This window comes from Anabrus simplex, chromosome 3 (assembly GCF_040414725.1).
Source record: "Anabrus simplex isolate iqAnaSimp1 chromosome 3, ASM4041472v1, whole genome shotgun sequence".
Classification (NCBI taxonomy): Eukaryota; Metazoa; Arthropoda; class Insecta; order Orthoptera; family Tettigoniidae; genus Anabrus; species Anabrus simplex.
The window spans coordinates 385,796,822-385,819,814 of record NC_090267.1 but is presented as its reverse complement, the minus strand read 5'-3'; the positions used below and the strand labels follow the sequence as shown (position 1 = coordinate 385,819,814).

Here is a 22,993-nt window from a genome sequence, read left to right as displayed (position 1 = left end):
TTCCTCTATCTCGACATTATCCTTGTAACCAACAATCTTTACATACTGCTGACTGAATACTTCTGCCTTTTGAAGATCCTCACATACACACTCCCCTTGTTCATTAATTATTCCTGGAATGTCCTTCTTGGAACCTGTTTCTGCCTTAAAATACCTATACATACCCTTCCATTTTTCACTAAAATTTGTATGATTGCCAATTATGCTTGCCATCATGTTATCCTTAGCTGCCTTCTTTGCTAGATTCAATTTTCTAGTAAGTTCCTTCAATTTCTCCTTACTTCCACAGCCATTTCTAACTCTATTTCTTTCCAGTCTGCACCTCCTTCTTAGTCTCTTTATTTCTGTATTATAATAAGGTGGGTCTTTACCATTCCTTACCACCCTTAAAGGTACAAACCTGTTTTCGCATTCCTCAACAATTTCTTTAAACCCATCCCAGAGTCTGTTTACATTTTCATTTACCGTTTTCCACCGATCATAGTTACTTTTTAGAAACTGCCTCATACCTGCTTTATCAGCCATATGGTACTGCCTAACAGTCCTACTTTTAAGACCTTCCTTTCTATCGCATTTATTTTTAACTACCACAAAAACAGCTTCATGATCACTAATACCATCTATTACTTCAGTTTCCCTATAGAGCTCATCTGGTTTTATCAGCACCACATCCAGGATATTTTTCCCTCTGGTTGGTTCCATCACTTTCTGAATCAGCTGTCCTTCCCATATTAACTTATTTGCCATTTGTTGGTCATGCTTCCTGTCGTTCGCATTTCCTTCCCAATTGATATCTGGCAAATTCAGATCTCCCGCTACAATCACATTTCTTTCCATGTCGTTTCCCACATAGCTGACTATCCTATCAAATAATTCCGAATCCGCATCAGTGCTACCCTTTCCCGATCTGTACACTCCAAATATATCAAGTTGCCTATTATCTTTAGAAATGAGCCTTACACCTAGAATTTCATGTGTCTCATCTTTAACTTTTTCGTAGCTTACAAATTCTTCTTTCACCAGAATGAAAACTCCCCCTCCCACCTTTCCTATCCTATCTCTACGATACACACTCCAGTGCCGTGAGAAAATTTCTGCATCCATTATATCATTTCTCAGCCATGATTCAACTCCTATTACAATATCTGGTAAATATATATCTAATAAATTACTTAATTCTATTCCTTTCTTTACAATACTTCTACAGTTCAGCACTAACAATTTTAGGTCATCCCTACTTGATTTCCAGTTCCCTGTTCCCTTATCACCGCTCCCTAGGCCATCCCGTTTCCCTGAATGTACCTCCCTATTACCCTTCCAAACAAATTTCCTAACTTATACGTACCACTGCGGTTTAAATGAAGGCCATCCGAGCGCAGATCCCTATCTCCTACCCACCCATTAAGATCTAGAAATTTCACTCCCAGTTTCCCACATACCCACTCCATGGTCTCATTTAAATCCCCAATCACCCTCCAGTCAGTATCCCTCCTACACAGTATTCCACTAATAACAATCTCCGCTTTCTTAAACTTCACCCGTGCTGCATTTACCAGATCCCACACATCTCCAACTATGTTGGTACTTATATCAGCTTGCCTTACGTTGTTGGTACCAACGTGAAACACTACCACCTTCTCCTTCCCCTCCTCCCTCTCTTCTACTTTCCTCAACATCTGCCTCAACATAATTCCTGGATAACATTCTACCCTGGTTCCCTTTCCTCCACACACTTTCCCCACGTGTCTAACGATGGAATCCCCCATGACCAGAGCCTCAACCCTACCCACCTCATTTGATCCCCTCCCCTCCTGGTCAGCCCTATCTTTCCTGATAGCTGCAGAAGCTACTTCCTCCTCCCTTTTCTCCTTCCCATGACCCTGTTCCACCTGTCTTTTCCTATCCTCTACTCTACTTTTTTCTTTCCTACCTTTTCCCTTCCTCCTACTTCCATGCATCTCAGCAACAGTTCCCTGCCCCTCATCTTCCCTCTGTTGTTCTACCTGGAGTGACTCGTACCGATTTCGCACAGACACCTGTCCTGAATTCTGATCCTGAATAGAGCCCTTGGCCTGCAATCTCCTTCCCCTTAGAACATTAGACCACCTGTCTTCTACAACTCCTCCCTCTCCTTCCCCTCCCTCTTGTACACCTACTGTAACCTGTACATTGTTTGAGGGAGTCCTATCTTCCTTCCTGTCTTCTGTCTTCTAAATTTGAAAATCAAAACGCTAAATCTCTGATTTTTAAATGCTATAAACCACGAACTCTACCGATTGAATAACAACTGTCGACAGATGACTTAACACTTGACTCCTGATTAAGAGGTTAAAATATTCGTTAAATCTACTTAGCTTTCTTAGAATGACTATAGAAGTAATTATCTAATATGCAATACATTTTCTATTTCTGGATGGAAAATCTTAATTTCTACTATTGTACCTATTTATAACATTAACACACATTTATTCCAGATGAAAACCTACACAGTCACTGCTTCCTACCAAAATAGTTGAGAGTCAATCTCTGTTTACACTTCTAATTTGAAAATCAAAACGCTAAATCTCTGATTTTTAAATGCTATAAACCACGAACTCTACCGATTGAATAACAACTGTCGACAGATGACTTAACACTTGACTCCTGATTAAGAGGTTAAAATATTCGTTAAATCTATCTGGTTAGACTCTGTTTCTAAAGAGGTATGGAATCAAACGACGCCACAGAGACAGAGCTTGTTACAAATAGAGGATTGTGGCGGAGTTTAGTAAATTCACAGAGGCTTGTAGACTGAACGCTGAAAGGCATAACAGTCTATAATGATGCCTACCAGTGCTAAGGCAAGTGCAGCAGTGGACATGTTACATAGATATCTGTCATGTGTGACAGAGAGAGAGAGAGAGTGTGCGTGCGTGCATGTGTGTGTGTGTGTGTGTGTGTGTGTGTGTGTGTGTGTGTGTGTGTGTGTGTGCGCGCGCGCGCGTGCGTAAAATAGTCTTCATAACCTTTATGAACTTGAAAAACAAATAGAGGAAATTAGAAGTGTAAACAGAGATTGACTCTCAACTATTTTGGTAGGAAGCAGTGACTGTGTAGGTTTTCATCTGGAATAAATGTGTGTTAATGTTATAAATAGGTACAATAGTAGAAATTAAGATTTTCCATCCAGAAATAGAAAATGTATTGCATATTAGATAATTAATTCTATAGTCATTCTAAGAAAGCTAAGTAGATTTAACGAATATTTTAACCTCTTAATCAGGAGTCAAGTGTTAAGTCATCTGTCGACAGTTGTTATTCAATCGGTAGAGTTCGTGGTTTATAGCATTTAAAAATCAGAGATTTAGCGTTTTGATTTTCAAATTTAGCATTTTGTAGTATCTAAACTTCTCAAATTTAGCGTTTTGGAGCAAAATGGTTAAAAATAGGCATATTTTGCTAAATTGCACACACAACAGTTGGGAGTAAAATCATACTGTTTAATCACACATTGCTCGTCATGTAGTTTTGAATACACTATGGAAAATAAGACAAATATCAACCAACATAAGACTGCAAGAAGTATTAACATTCACACGAACATGCCTATTCACAAATTTACAAATAATTTCAAAGTGAAAAATCCTATTCTGAACTTATTCATTTATCACAGTACAACACACCTACAAGGAAGAGGAATTTCAATGATGATTGAAGTACAACATGCCCATTCTTTAAACGGTGTCCTCCTTCATTCCAGACCGCCTATCAGTTACAATTATGTTGTACTTGCTAAAAACAACTCTCTACATCAACACTGTTCATGGAGGCCTAAATGCACAGCAGTGCTACTGAGGCAAAGGAAGAACATTTTTTCTTCTTCCATTCAAGTATTTGATTACAAAGTCGGCACATCAATATAGGCTTATCTGTATCGCTTACATAAAAATACCCCGATTTGTAACTCTCAGCATGCTGTTTGATCGTCACTTCGCTTCTATCCATGGCTTCCAGACAATAAAATAAATCGCTACCGTACTTCAAAACAGAACTACTACTCAACACCAATGTCAAGAATAACCGACTATGGTCAAGCGTCAACATAAAGAGAATGAACATGTGTGCTTGAAAGTGTATTTGCTGTTTGACTGGTTGTCCTTTGTACTGCTCTTTGGCTGGTGAAAGATACTCTACACATTGAATGATTTAAGGTGCCATAATAATTCTTTATCCTGAAATAAATAACAACATATATCTTATTTTTAAGAAAAATGCATTGTTTTAAAAATGATATATGTTTCTTTCGTATAAAACCGAGAGTTTTGCATCTATTTCGCATAAATTGTATAATTTTGCATTCTAAACCAATTTTACATTTCATCGCTAATTCAAAATCACTAAAAACCACTCGTACATATAAGATGAAGGCACATACACTGACAAAGTTTTAACATATTTCGCAATTATTGCAAATGCTATAAAACACAAACACTATCTATCGGGTAATGAGTTAACTTGTCTAGAGCTTTCGAAAACTGTTATCTGCTGGGCGGGACGTGTTATCTCATCTCTCCATGTTGCTGAGTGTAGTTCTATATCCACTTTGTACATGTCGGTAGGTTCCAGACTTGCTGTGCCACACTGCGTTCAATATTACATTGCATTTTCTTTCGTACATAACAGCTAAGCAAGCTTGTTTGGATGATGAAACAATTCTTCATCTCATTGACTCAGATGATGAATTAGATGACAACTATTTGGATAGCTAGGATAAACCAAGTAGTGAAACTGACAGTGAGCTTGCTTTTGAAAATGAAGAAGAGGGAGAAGATATTAGCTGCTCTACAACAAGTGATGTGGCCATCTTGCACCGGCATAGCCAAGGGAATCCTCGTGCTCCTTTTACGTTTGTATCGGACATTAAAACAATATCGACATAAGTGATTCCAACAAAGCGAGCCCATTGTTCTATTTTAGTCAGTTTATAGAGATATATCTTATCAGATAATATGTGAACAGACAAATAAATAAACAGAGCAATCCTAGTAATGAAACTTTGGCTGCGAACTCAGGATTAGACTCCAACTACCAAATGAGAGATAAAGTTATTCATAGCCCTTCTCATTTTTCAAAGAATATAAAGAAGCCTATTTATGAACTGCACGTTACTCACAGCAATTCCATCTCGACACCATTCTTCAACAAATTGACGCGAGAGGAAAGGTTTTCATTATTGTCAAAATTTTGTCATGCTATGTCCATGAGAGAGAAGTTGTTAAAAATCTCACTGGTTTTGAATTCAATTTGCAATTAGTGCCAAGAAGGGAATACACAAAAGGGAAACATTTGTGTAAATGAATCACTACTCAACACCAAGGAAGGCTGCAGTGAAAGCAGTTCATACCATTAGAAAGGAGTCGCTTTGGTCTCATATTGCTTGTTCTTTGAGTGAGTGATTCAGTGTACATTTGGAATTTTATTGTATATACTAGGAAAGATACAACCTTTAGGAAATAATATCCCAGTACTCCTATATTTAGTAGAGTAGTCCTGGAACTGCCACATGAACTACTGAACAAAGGATACACACTGTATCTAGATAACTGGTATTCCAGTTTCCAGTTAGCTGAAACTTTGTTAGCATGGACACTGATATCGTGGGAACGATGCATATAAATCAGCTTTGGGTAACTGATGTTCTCAAGAGTAAATGCTTAAAGAAAGGTGAGCACATTGCCAGACATAAGGATAAGATTTTGGTCCTGCCTGGAAAGATAAGAGCACAATTCATGACGATACCTTCAGAGATGTAGAGAAAAGGAACAAAGTTGAATAAAAATCCAAGCTAGCAGTGGACTACAATAAGAATATGAGTGGAGAGCAACAGCAAACGGAATCATATCCTATTGCACGAGAAAAAGTAAACAAGTACTACTTCAAACTTCATGAACTTGCTAAACATTGTCTAGGTTGCACTTTCTGACTGAGCTGGGAAAACCAATAGTTGAAGAGAATCTTAGAGAAGCAGCCAGTGGAATGAGAAGTAGGAAGGCAATCATTGAAACCTGAACCAACATGATTTACAGAGAGTCATTTCCCAGGCTTTATTCCATCCAGTGATTAAAAGAATTGTGTGACAAGGAGGAGCAAAGTGTATTATGACAAAGGTGTTATGAAAGAAAGTCAGAATTGGTGCCCAGATTGCAAGGTTGGACTTTGTGTAGCTCCCTGCTTCAAGGCATACTATTGTAAATAGATACTTGCTGAAGAAAAACAATTTTGAAGATTGTCATAAAATTATTGTTGTAACATCATTTACAGTACAGTCCTTTACTTTTATTTTATCACTGTTTTTCTTGCTATATTGTTATAAGATACATTGATACCGTTTAATAATAATGTACTTTTTACAACAGTGGTATTGTTTTAGTGGTTGTTTCTTACTGTAGTGTCAGTAGTAGTCTCATTGTAATGCAGTTCCAAGAAGTCAAATCAAATATTGAATTAGGCTATGGACATGAAGATTAGCAGGAGGGTACAGCAGGGCAATGCATTCTACCATAGTGTAAGAAAACTTGTTTGGAGCTAAAAAGTACCAAGGAACAGTAAAGAGATAATGTACAAAATGTACTATGTACCCATACTGACTTATGCAGCTGAGACTTGGACTTTTACTAGCAGGCAAGAGAGTAGAATTCAAGCTAGTGAGATGAAATTCCTAAGAAGTATGATAGGAAAGACAAGGAAAGAGAGTGAGAAATGAAGATGTTAGGAAGGAATTTGGGACAGGAAAGCTAAATGAGAGAATTGAAAAGAATAAACTAAGGTTGTTCAGACATGTAAAGAGGATGGAGGAGAATAGATTTCAAAGACAGAGGCTGAAGGCAAAAGTGCAAGGGTAAGAGAGCAAGAGGAAGACCTAGAACAAGGTGGATTGAATCAGTGAAGAGCAGCATAAGGAGATGAAAGTTAGACTGGGACAAGATCGTGGAAGAGGAATGGTGGAAGGAAAGAGGAAGATGGAGAAGTGCCATAAATACCCCGACCCAGCAGGAGCTGGACAAGGGGAAATGATGATGATGCTATGATTTGAAGTACAAAATACAAATACAGGAACAGATAACTCCTTTCTGTGAAGGCATGTATACATCATGGGCGGTATGAGCTCCTTCATCATTCGTGGAAGCGCATAATGCGTAAGATGAGCTTCAGTCAATCACGGAAGAGTAATGTCATACTGTACAACCACAATTTAAAATTAATGGATAAATAGGAACTAAAACTCAGGATCATCATATTTACACTTGTGCTATGGATACAGGGGAGCATTACCACTTCCTTCCTCATTATTACTCTCATTATTTTCTATGATACTGTGCACTAATAAATTGTTGAATTTAGTAGCTGGTTCATAAAAATAACTTTTACTGTCCTCTCATAAAATAACAAAAACCACAAGAAAATATGAAAACCTGTTTATGAACAAACCCTGTCATAATAAATTCCTGTAAACATTCAAGAATGAGAGTTATCATGCCGTTAGAATTCCCATCTATCGTAAAACAGGAAAGATATTCTCAGGGATTCTGTTAGATGACTCCAAAATACTTAAACACAGTATAATCCCCACAGGAGCACTTAAAAGTTCAAGCTATATTCATGTTGAGTGGGACTCAAGTAGTGCAAATGATTAAAGAAATTATTTTATATAATACAACTTGATGTGACAAAAGACTACAAAAATGTATTAAAAATGAAAGTGTCCAATAAAAAATGAAAAATATTGATCAAGCTACACTAGTGCAAAACAAGAAAAATTAAAAATAACATTAAATTGCAATCTCAACATATTTTAATTGTTTAGATCAAATATGAAAATTGGAATAATGTTGATTAAATAATTTGCATGATATAGGTACATATTACTTTTTTTTTTTTAAGTGAACCAAGTAATTCAATATGTTAGAAAAATGCTACCAAATAAATAATATAATATGCTGTACATATTAGTAGAAAGCAGGAATCTAAGGTTACAGAAATGTAGAAATTTCAATACAAACATTAATAAATGACTTAATTTTTAACTATGCAAACATAACTTGCAAACGAAACAAACATGTTTCTATAACAAAAATCATATACCAACTTAATAAGGAAGTTTTTGATTTTTATGGAATGAAAATTGAAGGCTGTTACTATGTCCAATATTAACCCTTTCGCACTCAGCGCGCCGATCTATCGGCGCGAGAGTTTATTACATAAAATCAGCTTCATGGTCCGTATCGCACTTCAATAGATTCACAATTAAGTATTTATTTTCCACCTAGTCGATACAATGATTGCTTAAGGCAATTTTTAATGGTCAAAAGTGGTACATGTTTCGTATATTATCAACATCTTCAGCCACATAACACTGTTTAGATGAAAAATGTATAAAATTGACAAAGTAATGCTTTAGAGGAAGTGTCCTTAAAATTAACAATCTTATGTTAATTTTAAGGACACTTCCTCTAAAGCATTACTTTGTCAATTTTATACATTTTTCATCTAAACAGTGTTATGTGGCTGAAGATGTTGATAATATACGAAACATGTACCACTTTTGACCATTAAAAATTGCCTTAAGCAATCATTGTATCGACTAGGTGGAAAATAAATACTTAATTGTGAAGCGAGAGTTTATGGCGAAAACGCTCACGGTGCCGATACATCGGCTCTGTCCTATTTACGGATTTTGGTCATTTACGTAGCTGTTAAATCGTAACAGTAGATCGTGACGGTACATTAAAGCGTTGAATTTGCGTTTAACTCAGCAGATATATCCACCAGCCCTACAAAATATTTTTATTTTCGACAAATGAAATCTGTTGACAGTGAATGTTTATGTTGTGGTTATTTGAAGTTGTTATTGCGTGGATCTGTTTTGATTGGCTTATGAATACAACAAGTTGATCTTGCTATGAGTTTTGTTTATAGTTTATTTCGTTTCTTTGGTATATCGTGTGTTCGATGCACTTCGTAAACTACAATTTTACTCCTTTTCATAACTCCGTTGTTGCACGTGCTTGCGTCATCTTTTTATAGTAATGGCTAGGCCATATTCAAGGCCGAATGAGGCCGATATCCATGAATTTTCAGATGATTTAGACAGTAATAATGGCCTTCTTTTGCCGAAAGTGATTCCCGTTATGTGGGAAGTGACACGGTCGTAACCGCTCACCGTGCATCGGCCCGCGAGGCCCTGACATCGATGACCGTTACATGTACACTGAATAACTTTGTGCAATGCTTCATGAGTGAATTGCAGCACACACATCATATTGATATCAAATTATTCAGAATTAAATGTTCTTTCATCCACGTCTAAGAGTAAAGAAGGAAGACGCAACAATAACTAATTTTTCTGTCATTGAAAACAATAATTTATTTTTAAATTTTTTTTGGTCTAATAATAATAATCGTATGGCCTCAGCTACCATTTGCAGACATTTCGATTTGACGCCATCTGGCTGTCTGCTCGTCAATTTCGACGTTCCGGTTTACTCTGTCTGCCATCTAGCGGACCTAGAGTAAACCGGATCTCTTGGGCGTCTATGGCTGAGATTTAATTAATTTTGTCGGGTAAATACCAAATGTATCACCAGAGATCTTTTACATGCCGACATTGTACGACATGGAGTGTCGATTGGACTTTTTTTCCGCCCTTCAAAAATCCGACTACCTCTGCCGGGTTTGAACCCGCTATCTTGGGATCCGGAGGCCGACACGTCCAAGGTATATTCATTTCTGAAATGCTCATAGTTTCCTGTATTAGTGTGATTAATTTTATTTTAATATGTGATAAACTCTTTACGTGATGAATTTTTGTAATTTGCTTTGGAAAATCACAAAAATTGGTCTGAGTGTCTTCGAGCAAACACCTGCATATAGGCTGAGTGCCAAAGGGTTAACATTCCAAAACAACAGTAACTGTAAGTGAAATAATACAAACTATTACAGAACCTAGAATATAGCATGCAAATAAAATGTTCAACTTACCAGCATAACTGAAACCACCTGGAAAGAAGAGGCCACGGAATTCATCTGCAGTGACAGTTTTATTGAGAAGATCCTGCATCGTCACATCCCAAACTTCGAATCCTGCCATGTAGAGAGACGCAGCCATTTCTCGGTCCCCATTTGTTCCTTCCTCACGAATCACAGCCACACGAGGAGCTAGAAATTCACACAGTTGTTTCATAAACTATCCAGTTTTATGTACAATACATGCAGCTTAGTTTTGCTCTGTGTTAACTCAATACAGTAATTCTGATAATATGACTCAATCTTATTTTTCAGCCAAAGTAAGAGTTTGTGTTACTGCTCTATTATCGCTTGACGGTTTCAAAAATACCTCCTGTCTTTTGTAAACACAGTTTGTTCTAGAAATAAAATAAAATAAAGTTCTCTTTATCACTAACAAGGAAAACTTTTTATCATCACAGAACATTGTGGGGTAAACAAGCAAGAGACCAAAGTAACTGGTATGAAGTGTGTGCAGAGTGGCATTTTGCAATCATTCGTAACCCCTACAACAAGGCTTGTGAAAGTAGGGTGTGTAACTATAGCCTAATATTTGCAGTCATAGCATGCCAGACACAGTGTACCTGGCGCCATAAGGCATAGCGAATTAGACCCCTCTGATTGTTTTAAATCATTTTTCATCACCATTTATTTTAAACTCTAGTCAGTAGATACATTTTAAAATTTTAATTAATTTAAATTATCAAATCATGTCGTCCATCTCGTACCATTAGGGGCTGATGAGTTTAGATATTAGCCCTTTAAACAACAAGACCAGAGGATATAGTTGGTCTAGAGTTGATGTTATACAGGACAATGCTTAATGTTAATACAATATGATGATGTATCTTGAGATTTGGATAAGACTGATTTCGATGCAAATACACTGATGAGGGGAGTTAAGGCTCCCGAGACATGTATGTATAAATAATTCAAATATTAATAATATAATGAGAGGCCGGACTAAACAATCACCCGTTGTATATTATTATTATAATTAAAGAAGGCAAAGCCTCAGGCCCAGACAGCAATGATGCAGAATTTTTTAAACTTTTTAATGAGGACAATGTGAAGTGGCTGACTGTAATGTTCAATGACATCTATGATTCTGGCAACATTCCTTATGAGAGGCTAAAATCAGAATTTATTGCATTACCTAAAACAACCGGAGCTAAGTTATGTGGCGATTTCAGAATGATAAGCCCATGACCCATCTGTTGAAACTTTTTCTGAAGGTCATTCACAGAAGAATATACAAACTCTGCGAAGATCAAATTTCACCTACACAGTTTGGTTTCCGAAATGCAGTTGGTACATGGAAAGCTCTATTTAGCATTCAGGTACTATTTCAGTGATGTAGAAAAATAAATTGTGATATTTATGCCTGTTTTATTGACTATCAGAAGGCCTTTGATAGAGTGCAACATTACAATATGATTGAAATATTAAGAAGTATTGGTCTAGATGATAAGAATCTAAGAATCATTGTCAACTTATACTGGAATCAGACTGCTCCCGTTAGACTGGGAGAGGAAAATATGGAAGACGTACATATCAAACGGATGTACGACAGGGTTGTATAATGTCTCCATTGCTATTTAACATCTATTCGGAATATATCTTCAGGGAAGCACTGGATGATATACAAATGGAGTGCTTTTAAATGGACAATGGATAAACAATGTTCGATATGCGGAGGACACTGTAATTTTTTGGGTAGTTTAGAAAGTTTACAATATCTCATTGAAAGAGTAGCATTCACTAGCCATGAATACGGTCTTAACATTAATATAAAGAAAACCAAAGTTATGGTCATAAGCAAAAACTTTACCCCTGCATTCATCTAGTAATTGACTAGAAACCTGTTGAACAAGTCTGGAAATACACTTATCTCGGCACCATCATTAATGATCAATGGGATAATTCGGTTGAAGTGAAGTCCCACATTGGAAAAGCTAGGACTGTATTCTTATTTTATTTGCTTAACGTCGCACCGACACAGATAGGTCTTATGGCGACGATGGGACAGGAAGGGGCTAGGAGTGGCAAGGAAGTGGCCGTGGCCTTAATTAAGGTACAGCCCCAGCATTTGTCTGGTGTGAAAATGGGAAACAACGGAAAACCATCTTCAGGGCTGCCGATAGTGGGATTTGAACCAACTATCTCCCGAATACTGGATACTGGCCGCACTTAAGCGACTGCAGCTAACGAGCTCGGTAGGACTGTGTTCAACAAAATGGGAAAACTGTTAAAAAAGTCGTAATTTAATACTAGTTACATAAATGAGCCTCCTTCGCTGCTATGTATTTTCTGTTCTCTAATACGGTGTTGAACCATGGACTTTAAAGAAGTCGCTCAGTAAAATATTAAGAGGCCTTTGAGGTGTGGCTGTACCGAAGGATGCTAAGTGTGCCATGGACAGATTACGTCACAAATGCAGAGATCCTTCGAAGAATGAGCAAAGATAAGGAGGTAATGACCATTGAAAAAACAAGAAAGCTACAATACCTCACTCACATCATAAGAAACAGAAGCACGTACCATCTACTGCAAGAAATCCTGCAAGGAAAGATACCTGGAAAGAGAGGTGTTGGCAGGAGATGAATCTCCCGGATAAAAAATCTCAGAGACTGGATTCTGAAAACATCGGCAGAGTTACTCCAGGCAGCTCACAACAGAGAAGACACATCCAAGATGGTTGCCGATATCCGGAACTGACAGAAACAAGAAGAAGAAGAATCCTGACTCCCTGCGGTTGCCCTACAGTTAGAAGACGAATATTCCAGAATATTTCCATAATCCTCTTTGGGGGGAACAAATCTTTATAAAAAGGGCACTTATAACTAGAGCCCGGATTTCCACGCACTATCAAATCTCAAAATATGCATGCATTAATGCACTATAATATGGCAAAACATGCACAATAAACCGGAAAATATGCACTATCAAAATTCAGTTTCTTTTGAAACTTTGTACAACTACCATAACTTCTGCCAATGGTCTTAATTTAAGCTCATCCTTTTATCTGTCAGAATATTCTTAAACATAGAAAATGATGTTTCTACGTCAGCAGAAGTGACAGGTGCACACTTAAATGAAAACATTAGGGACAAACTGTGGTCAAATTGTACGTATTTTGCATTTTTACCGCAATCTGTCTTATACAAGCTTGACGAATTCAAAGTCAGGATTTGTACAGATAACTTTGTTCGCATCTACTTATCCGTGCAATGATTGCAGACACTTTTGAATGTCCTCAATAACTGGTAACGACTGCCTGCTGCGATAACGAAGACGTGTGAGGGGTGAGAGTTCCGGGTAGGATATTCCATGATCACAACAGAAGAGGGTTCAGTGCAAAATCAAGGTTTGTGAGCTGCTACATCACTACCGTAAAGCGGAGTCATAGAAGTGTGATACAAGATACAACACATGAGCCGTCAATGAGTAATGCACAATTTAAGGTTCAGTTTATAGCAGTGTATAACTGGGAAACCTTTATTCCTAAGAATTACAAAGATCGACGTGGGGACTTCCGGCTTACGTCAATGTTTACTCAAGCAACAGACAAGAAAGTGCTTTGGTAATTGGATTATAGGACCTCTGCCATATGTACTGACTTTGGTTGTCAGAGAGGATGCCAGAAATACATTCTCCCCGTCTCTCAGTAATAGACATACTGTATAATGTAGAAACTTGGTCCCAAATTCTGCAAACCAACATTTATGAAAGGCATTATCATGCAACTTAACATTATATATGCGCCAAAGTCAGAAGAAATGTCATACTATGCAATATAAACGTCCAAATATTCGCTATTATATCCAAAATCTTCAAAATATGCATTATGCATGACTTTTCTTCTAAAAAGGCCAATACATGCAAACATGCACGAAAAAAGAACGGTTATTTGGAGTCGTTAAGCCATGAAACGAATGTTTGCAAATACTGAGGATTGTAGCTAGCTTATTTAAAAACATGCATTTGCATGGAAATCCGGGCTCTATTTATAACCAATCATCTGAAAAATAGTCTTCTAATTCAGGCTTACTGCTGTTCATTGCCATATTTAGAATTATGCCTAAAATGCCTTGAACTCAGGAAGTGTAATATCTTTCCATGGCCTCCACATAGACTCTCACCTGAGGGGCGTGACCTTCTGATGTTTACACAGGCATACCAGCTAGTTTCACGCACAATTTCCATCAATAACTCGTCAGTCATTGAATAGTTGGAAAAAATCAAGTTCACTCTTAGGTTTAGTCCCTTGCGGTGGCTTAGACGTACCTGTGAACGAGATATGTTTGAAGTTCAAGTCTGAGTCACGGTTCTCTTTCCGGCCATTAGCAGAAGTACCAGCACTGTAATTTCGTATAATTTTCTCGTTACCAGGGTCTTGAACACTGAATTTACTTAAAAAGTTAAACTCGTGTCCTCATCCCGAGGTGGCGCAGCTCTTAAGGCACACCCCCAATGGAGGTGAGCTGCATGTACCATTTAAACCACATACCAACCCTCCAGCCATTCTTACATTTCTGGCAGTACCGGTACCGGGAATCAAACCCGGACCCCCGAGGATGGCAGCTAATAACACTAACCGTTACGCTACGGAGGCGGGCGGAGAACTGAATTCACGAACACAATCTAATTCCGCAAATCTTCCTCGCAACTTAATTCAAAATCGCACTCACTATCACTCAAATCAAAGTCACTTTCATCTAAAAGTCTGGCTATTTCCTTCTCATGCTCCTTGAACGATGCCATGTTGCTAAACAATGTAAAACAAAAGCTAACGGTTTCCACTTATTCAATGCCATTTACTGTAACTTCAAAAAAGTTACAAATATTTGATGAAACTAATTTCAGTCTTGCTAGAGACCATTATCAGTCAAAACCAAAAAAGAAATAATTTTTATCTATAATACATTGGTTTATTGGTTTTTTTGGTTTTGACTGATGGTCTCTAGCAAGACCGAAACTAGTTTCATCAAATATATGTAACTTTTTTAAGGTTAAAATAAATAGTATTGAATAGGTGGGAACCTTTAGCATTTGTTTCACATTATACTGCTCTTCAATACGAAATAATATGAAATTTATTACCTATGATGCTGTTAAACAACGTCTGTTTACAAACATGCATGGTCTTCAAAGAATCCTCCACAAACCCTGAGTTCAAAGAGATTATAGTAATATAAGGCTTTAAAGGTCTTTAACAGATGGTATTAGGCGTGATTCATGCCTGTGTAAATGTCTGTAGCTAGAGTCTCCAATCCAATTCAGAGGCAATGGACAACAAACATTAAGAAAACCTTTTATACAGTAAATAGACAAGAGGCTATGCCTCACAACATCAGGAATCTTGACACACACAAGATAATGTGTCCAACTAGACCTTCCATTTTATCATAATTATAAAGTAAGCATTTTAATGTATATTTCACGCACAATAATAATTTTATCATATTTTAATTTGATATGTTTTTACTGAAGATGACTCAGAGTGAGTCGAAACATGTCTAGTTAATAAACACTTTATCTTATAAGATGATATTGATGTACTGAATAGGAGGAATAATAAATAACTATATTATTGTGAGAGTTCAGTAGCCTCCACGGCTCAGACGGCAGCACGTTTCCCTCTCACTGCTGGTTCAAATCTCGGTCACTCCATGTGAGATTTGTGTTGGACAAAGCAAAGGTGGGACAGGTTTTTTTTTTCTAGGCACTCCGGTTTTCCCTGTCATCTTTCATTCCAGCAACACTCTCCATTATCATTTCATTTCATCTGTCAGTCATTAATCATTGCCCCAGAGGAGTGCAACAGGCTTCGGCAGCCAGCACAATTCCTACCCTTGCTGCAAGATGGAGGCTTCATCCATTCCATTCCTGACTCGCTCATTGACTGGAAAACAGGTTATAGGTTTTCATTTTCATATTGTGAGAGTTCAACCGTCAATACGGAAAAATGAAATTTATAGTCTGTAACGGATATTTTTGCTGTCAGTCCTGGCCCATGTTTGAGGATGGCAGTGTTTTGAGCAGTACATTTTTAAGCTTGTGTCCCCACTACCCACAGAAATTTTCCAACTAGCATTTCATTGGTTTATGAGTAAGAGAGTTCGGCCACAAGTGGTATATTTGGACAAGGAACAACTTCATTGCAGTAGAGTATGCGCTCAAGGAGATCGATTGGACTGCCATAAGTCAGTACAGTTCGGCGAGAAGAATAGAATGGAGGTTCAATCCAACTGCTTCACCTCGATGAGGAGGTTGGTGGGAACGACTCATTGTTTTACTGAAGAAACTACTTCGAAGTGTTCTTGAAAAAGCCTCTAATTTATATATCCCAAGGTCCATCCAACTTGATCCCGATCACTCCCAACATGTTCTTCCATGAAATCAAAGATGTAGGAGTTCCAGATTTTGATATGTTAGGATCTACTTTGCTGAATGGTAGGTTGCAATATCATCAGAAGTTAAAAGAAAACCTTCACGAATGCTTCCGGTCTGAATATCTCGGGCAGTTGAAGTTAGCCAGTAGTACACATAGTAACTACCTACCAAAACAACTGTGCACTGGTGTAATTGTTCTTGTAGGAAGTGCCAATATGAAGAGAATAAACTGGCCTTTAGCAAAGTGATGGAGCTTATCAAGGGTAAAGATGGCCACGTGAGGGTGAAGACTGTGACTGGTGATCTAGCATAGCTTGTTCAAAGGATCTACCCTCAGGAAATGGACTTCATACCCATAGAAAAGAAAATTCTGAGGAAGCAGTTTTGAATTGGTTAAAAACCTGTAAATGTAAATTCAGCAGAGAATAAAGATGTTTCGAGCGTAGAAGAGGAATATTGCTTGTGTGGTTACATGCTTTGGTAGACCAACTTTTTTCCCAAAGAAGTCAGATCTGTAGTGTTTTCTTTCTTTTTTTTTTCCCCACTGTATAGTGTTGGATTCACAGTCAAATATTTATTGTGATGAAAGTCAATTCACGTTAAACATTCATTTGACTTAGGTGGGAGGATGTGGCGTAATCTGGGGTGACTTTGGCGAGTGACCTGACTGCTAGACTGATCATTATCTCGTTGATTCTTTGGTGAGACATACTGGTATCAATGCTACCAGTGGTATCTATAAAAAATATGTAGTCATTGCAATATGTTGGTTTCATCAACTTTTTGTCGGTTACTGTGCTTGAAACTGCTTATAAATAAGGCTGTTATATGTAGTTGCAATCTTCCAGGCTTATAATTTTCCAAACGAGGATTTAAATACAAGTTATGCAGGCCAGATCAGTAAAAGTATATGCAAAATTTAACAAAGATCAAGATTTATTTATGCATTTTCATGTACTATTAATGGGTATTACCTCATATTAGAGAGAAACATTTTACCACAAATGTCGACACTAATAGTTTTTCAACAATTTCTTTATACTGATGGCTGCTTAATCTAAAATATTAAATACTAAGTTACTTTCGATTTATTTTTGGCTATTTACTTACCTACTACAAGGGATATCACTTCTTTTTTACAGTTCCTTTTTTTTACTTTATGTCGCACTGACACAGAAAGGTCTTATGGCAACGATGGGAGAGGAAAGGCCTATGAGTGGGAAGGAACTGGCCGTAGCCTTAATTAAGGTACAGCGCCAAGCATTTGCTTAGTGTGAAAATGGAAAACTAGGGAAAACCATTTTCAGGGCTGCCGGCAGTGGGGGTCAAACCCACTATCTCCCGGATGAAAGCTCACAGCTGCACGCCCCTAACCGCATGGCCAACTCGCCCGTTGTCTATAGTTCCTACAATATTTGCGTGTTCACTCAGATGCACAAAAAGAGTTTAAAAAACATACCTCTTGAAAGAACTTTGCTTGGGGATGGAGGTTTCTGAGGATCAAAGGTGAGCTGATACTTCGGTCCTTTCCTCCGCCCAACATTCTCAAATTCTCGTTTTACGCATTCAGGGTTAGCCTGTCTCCTTTCTAACCGGTAACTTGTCTCCTCCCAGATTTGGAATACACTCAGTACATTATTCTTCAAAATAGTATCACCATTCACAGATATCTTCACCTAGAAAATAAATAAGAAGTGATGTTTTAATATCAATTCAGAATGCTGAATTGGCCAATTCATTCAATGCTTACATCTAGACTTTAACTACAGAAAGAACAGCAGCATACAAAGCAGTGTTCTGCAAGTGAATGTGCTTTCACATCTTATTGGTATGATTAATAGTTAAGGTCAATGAAGCAACAATTTTGTGCAATAAGTCACAGGCAGACCCCAAAGCACTGGCTGGACCCCTTTGATATAAAATAATCAGTTGTGAAATACAATAAGCTTACATACTGGATATACCATATAATCTCAAATACCATCCGCACTGTTTTTTTTAAATATCGCTTCCAAAATTGGGTGCGGGTCTTATTTAAAATGTTGGGAAATTTATCTTTCCAAATGCGCATAAATCGGGCATCACCGCTAGCGCGGCTTGGCAATAATGCTCTCTCTGCTCTCAGTATACGCTACTTCCACGCTTATATATAGATAAGAAAAGGTTCCACCTTATCAATACAATTTTATTATTAACTACAGGACCAGTTTCGACCTTAAACAGTCATCATCAGCTGTACATTGATACCTTTACATATGTCAAATAATAGTTCACTAATATATAGATAAGGTTCCACCTTATCAATACAATTTATTATTAACTACAGGACCGGTCTCGACCCTAAACAATCATCATCAGCTGTACCTGTACATTGATACCTTTACATATGTCAAATAATAGTTAATGTGCCTTTCTAAATGGAGAAGCCATGGGGAAGCATTATGTCCAAGCGTCCAAATTGGGCATGTTTGAGAGTAAAATAGTTAATATTGTATTGAATTGTATTATATCGTATTATATTAACCATTTTACTCAAGGAGATCAGTCTCACGCACGTTCTCGGAGTACTGACCTTTAACTGCGAATGAGAAACTGAAAGTAGTTCGGGAAGCCGAAATTATTGGAAATCGTGCCACCGGTAGGAAATACGATATTGACAAGTCATGTATTCGCGATTGAAGAAAGAAGAAAAATGTGCTATTAACATGTAGTGGTGATCGTAGAGCTTTTCGTGAGTAGAACTTTTCATGGACTGAGTGTACTGTTTCCAGAAATTGAAAAAAAAACTTTATAAATATGTGACAGAAAGATGAGAATTGGGATATGGTGTGTAAACCGAAATGTGTCAGCTAAAAGCATTAGAGATCACAAAGGAACTTTCATTGGAAGGGTTTAAGGCAAGCCGAGGATGGGTTTGTAATTTTTATAAAAGAAATGGGTTGAGCGTACGAAGGCGTACCTCAATTTCACAGTGTCTTCCTGGTGCCTACGATGAGAAGTTATTGTCGTTTCAGTATCACATAATTCGGTTGCGAAAGGAAAATGCATATTTGCTTTCGCAAATTGGCAATGCAGATCAGACGCCAGTCTACTCTGAAATTGGTCAGGACTGTGAAAGTTAAGGGTGCGAAAAGTGTTACCATTAGAACAGGTGGTAATGGAAAACAACGGTGTATGGTAATGTTGTGTATTCTTGCCGATGGAACCAAACTGCTGCCGTACATTGTTCTCAAGCGAAAGGCGCTTCCTGAAAATCTACCCGCGGGTGTTATCATCGTCAGATCTCAGAACTCCGGCTGGATGGACAGTTCACTTGTGGAAGACTGGGTAAAGTGTGCCGGGCAACGTCGCCTTGGTGCATTATTAGGACAAAAGAGCTTGCTTGTTCTCGACAGTTACCGCGGCCACACAACAAACGCTGTGAAGAAACGCATCAAGGATGGGAAAACCAACCTTGCAGTCATTCCGGGCGGGATGATGTCTATGCTACAGCCGCTGGATGTCTGGGTGAACCGTCCATTTAAAGCAGCCTTGAAACAGCTCAATGCAGAACGGATGGCGGCTGATAATCACACATTGACGCCATCTGGTCGCATTCAGCGCCCGAAAGTTCAGCTGCTGTGTTCATGGATTTTGACGGCATGGAATCGTATCCCTGGAGACCTCATACGGAAGAGCTTCAGGAAATGTAGCATTTCTAATGCTATGAATGGCAGCGATGACGACATTTTGTGGGAAGGTGATGGTGATGAAAGTTCCGAAGTTGGTACTGATGATGATGAATGAACTCGTTGGATATCATTCTGGAAATGTTTGTTTACTTTTATCTGTATTTTCTAATCATTTGATGTGTGTCAGTAAGATTTTAAATAATTTTGACTTTTAAATTTTGTTCTTTCAAAATAAGGGTGCGGGTCTTATTCAGTGGCGGGTGGTACTCGAGATTATATAGTATATCCTGCTTTTTATGAGAAACTCCTCCATTATAATAATGGCGTATGGCCTCCGGAGAGGCCTGGTGCAGGTCTTTTTCTAGTAGACGGCCTGTTAGGCGAACTGCATGTCTGTGAAGATGAGGGCCCTACCTAAGATGATTTCTAATGTTGAATATGCCACACACACCTAGCTCCCGAGCCATCAGAATTAACCAAATAAGGTTAAAACCCGACCCGGCCGGGAATCAAACCCGGGACCCTCTGAACCGAAGGCCAGTACGCTGACCATCCAGCCGAGTACACCTCCATTAAATGTGTACCATAATGGCACACAGAAAATTGATGAATAGACTGCCATACTATCTTTTTGAATGAGCTGCATCAGATCTCCCTAATGTCAGATGTTTATCTGGCATATGCATCCCTTTTTTTTTTTCTGCAAGATGGAACAGCTTCTGAGGGTCTTGTAAACCCATCCAATCGTGAATGTTTCCCAGTCATGATGCTCATCTTTTTCTCCAACACCCTTATGACCTGTCATTTTCTTTTCTAGGATTAACTTCAGAAGTTGGCACTGATTAACCCTCAGTATATGTCCCAGGTATGAGTCTCCTATATTTTACGGTTCTCAGAAGAACTTGTCCAACATTAGTACTTCATCACTGGATTTTCCAGCTGTCTACAGAAAATGAAGCAGTCTCCTGTGAAGCCACATTTCAACTGCTTCCATTTGACTAACTACTGCTGCTTTTAATGTCCAGACTTCATATCTATATACGAACACTGCCAAAATATACACTGAAAACTGTACACTCAGTCCACGAAAAGCTCTACGATCACCACCACATGTTAATAGCACATTTTTCTTCTTTCTCCAATCGCGAATACATGACTTGTCAATATCGTACACGAACACTAGCCATTTTAAGAAAATATGTTCTTGCTACTTCGATTTCTTCATCAGAATCCAGTAGGCTGGTGATGTAGCAGTCTAAATATTTGAAGGAATTTACTCTTTCTTCTTGATCAACGTTGATGTACAGACAAGCATCCGGAAGTTGTTCACACCTGCAGACTATAAATTTTGTTTTTGATGAATTTTAATGTTTAAATCTATCTACAGTCTTACTAGATTCACTCAGTTCAATAAGTGCTGGAGATCCTCAATTGTATCATTAAAGACAACACTTGCAAATAAATGGATCTGGTAACAAGATGGTCGATCCAGCTCTGAATGGAAAGATGCTCTTAAAATGACATGCAATGTGGCTGCAGCATTAGCTGTGCCAGGTACAAGCTAGGACAGTAGCCGCTGTCGGTGCTGCCATAGCGAGATTGAAACTATACCTCATGTCCTCGGTTTCTGTCCACGTGGTGAAACCATACAAAATATTCGTCATCACACCATTCGTTCGCTGTCTCCCATTGGAATGCTGGATATATTTCTTATAAGGAAGTAACAGGAATGACTACACAAGAAGTACAAGGCAGATCAACATCATAGCCTTTATAAACTTGGGTCCACTAGAGGATGCATTCTGGATCCAAATGTGTGTTTTGAAGTTGGCTTGGACAACGTAAGAAGGTCAACAAAGAGAAGGGGACCATTTATGAGCCATTAAGTGCCATTAAGTTGACATCGACTCCATGCAACTGCCTGAATGGAGTGCCTCTACGTGTCCCTAAACTAGACATTATTAGCCTACTGTGTCATATTACAAACAAAAACGCCTCTTTGTTGACGTTTGCAAGATATTTGGGTCTGGTATCAGACACTGTTTTGTCAGTAATAAAGGGCTCATACAGCATCTTCAGGGACCACACACATGGCCTTTAAAACAAACCCTTTTGGGGGGGGGGCTTAAATCTTCAATATATTGTACTGGTACTCTTTGGCTTAGCGGCAACTTGCTTTTCGTAAGTAGGAAGAAGTAGTAATAAAATCAGGTATGCTATAGTGTCTTCATGGAGTTTGTGTTCCATGTCTTGACAGCGTGAAAGTACCTAGACTATTTCTCAAGACAATCTGGTCTCATATATTTCAGTCTCCTTTGTGTAGCTTTCAACGCTCCTATTGATGCCATTTGAAGAGGTTCATACATCATACACAACAAATCTGTCCACGCATTCTCCACACAATGGATGTCATACATTCGTATCCTATTCGGAATGCCCGATTTTTTAAATATCGGAAACTATGACTGTATGGGCGAAAGCCACAACTCGAAGCTACTCGGGGATAATTGAATACATCAACTTAAAGAGATTAATTAACACTGACATGTTCATATCATGATAACAGCTGTATATTTAGCATTTTAGCCAAATACACAGGCTTCATAAATTTCACAATTTCTGAGTCTTTTGTATCCGAAACTATAATTATCCACCTCAATACTGAACTGGAACTTTTTAAATTCAGACATTAAAACATGAAAGGGGATCAGTATATTTATCACATTTTCCAACTCTTTATTTCTTTTTCATTTATTCCAAATCACCTATTTAATTAAATTTCCTTAAAATTCACATCTAACACTCTCACATTAGTATTCACATGCTATCTAAAAAATAAAAAAAAATGTGATTGGTGAAGTTAATCTATTTTCTAGAATCCCAAT

The 22,993-nt window shown here is 38.0% G+C and overlaps 1 protein-coding gene across 2 annotated transcripts in view; it reads right to left on the bottom strand.

Annotated features, from left to right (window-relative positions):
• Nucleotides 1-22,993, bottom strand: part of Pfas (phosphoribosylformylglycinamidine synthase) — a 275,681-nt gene that overhangs the window by 24,113 nt on the left and 228,575 nt on the right. For both annotated transcript variants that reach the window (XM_067143336.2, XM_068226729.1), the window contains exons 19-20: nt 17,897-18,113; nt 10,018-10,194 (exon numbers count right to left, since the gene is read on the bottom strand). In XM_067143336.2, the coding sequence (XP_066999437.2) occupies nt 10,018-10,194; nt 17,897-18,113 (394 nt within the window). The remainder of the gene's footprint in view (nt 1-10,017; nt 10,195-17,896; nt 18,114-22,993) is intronic.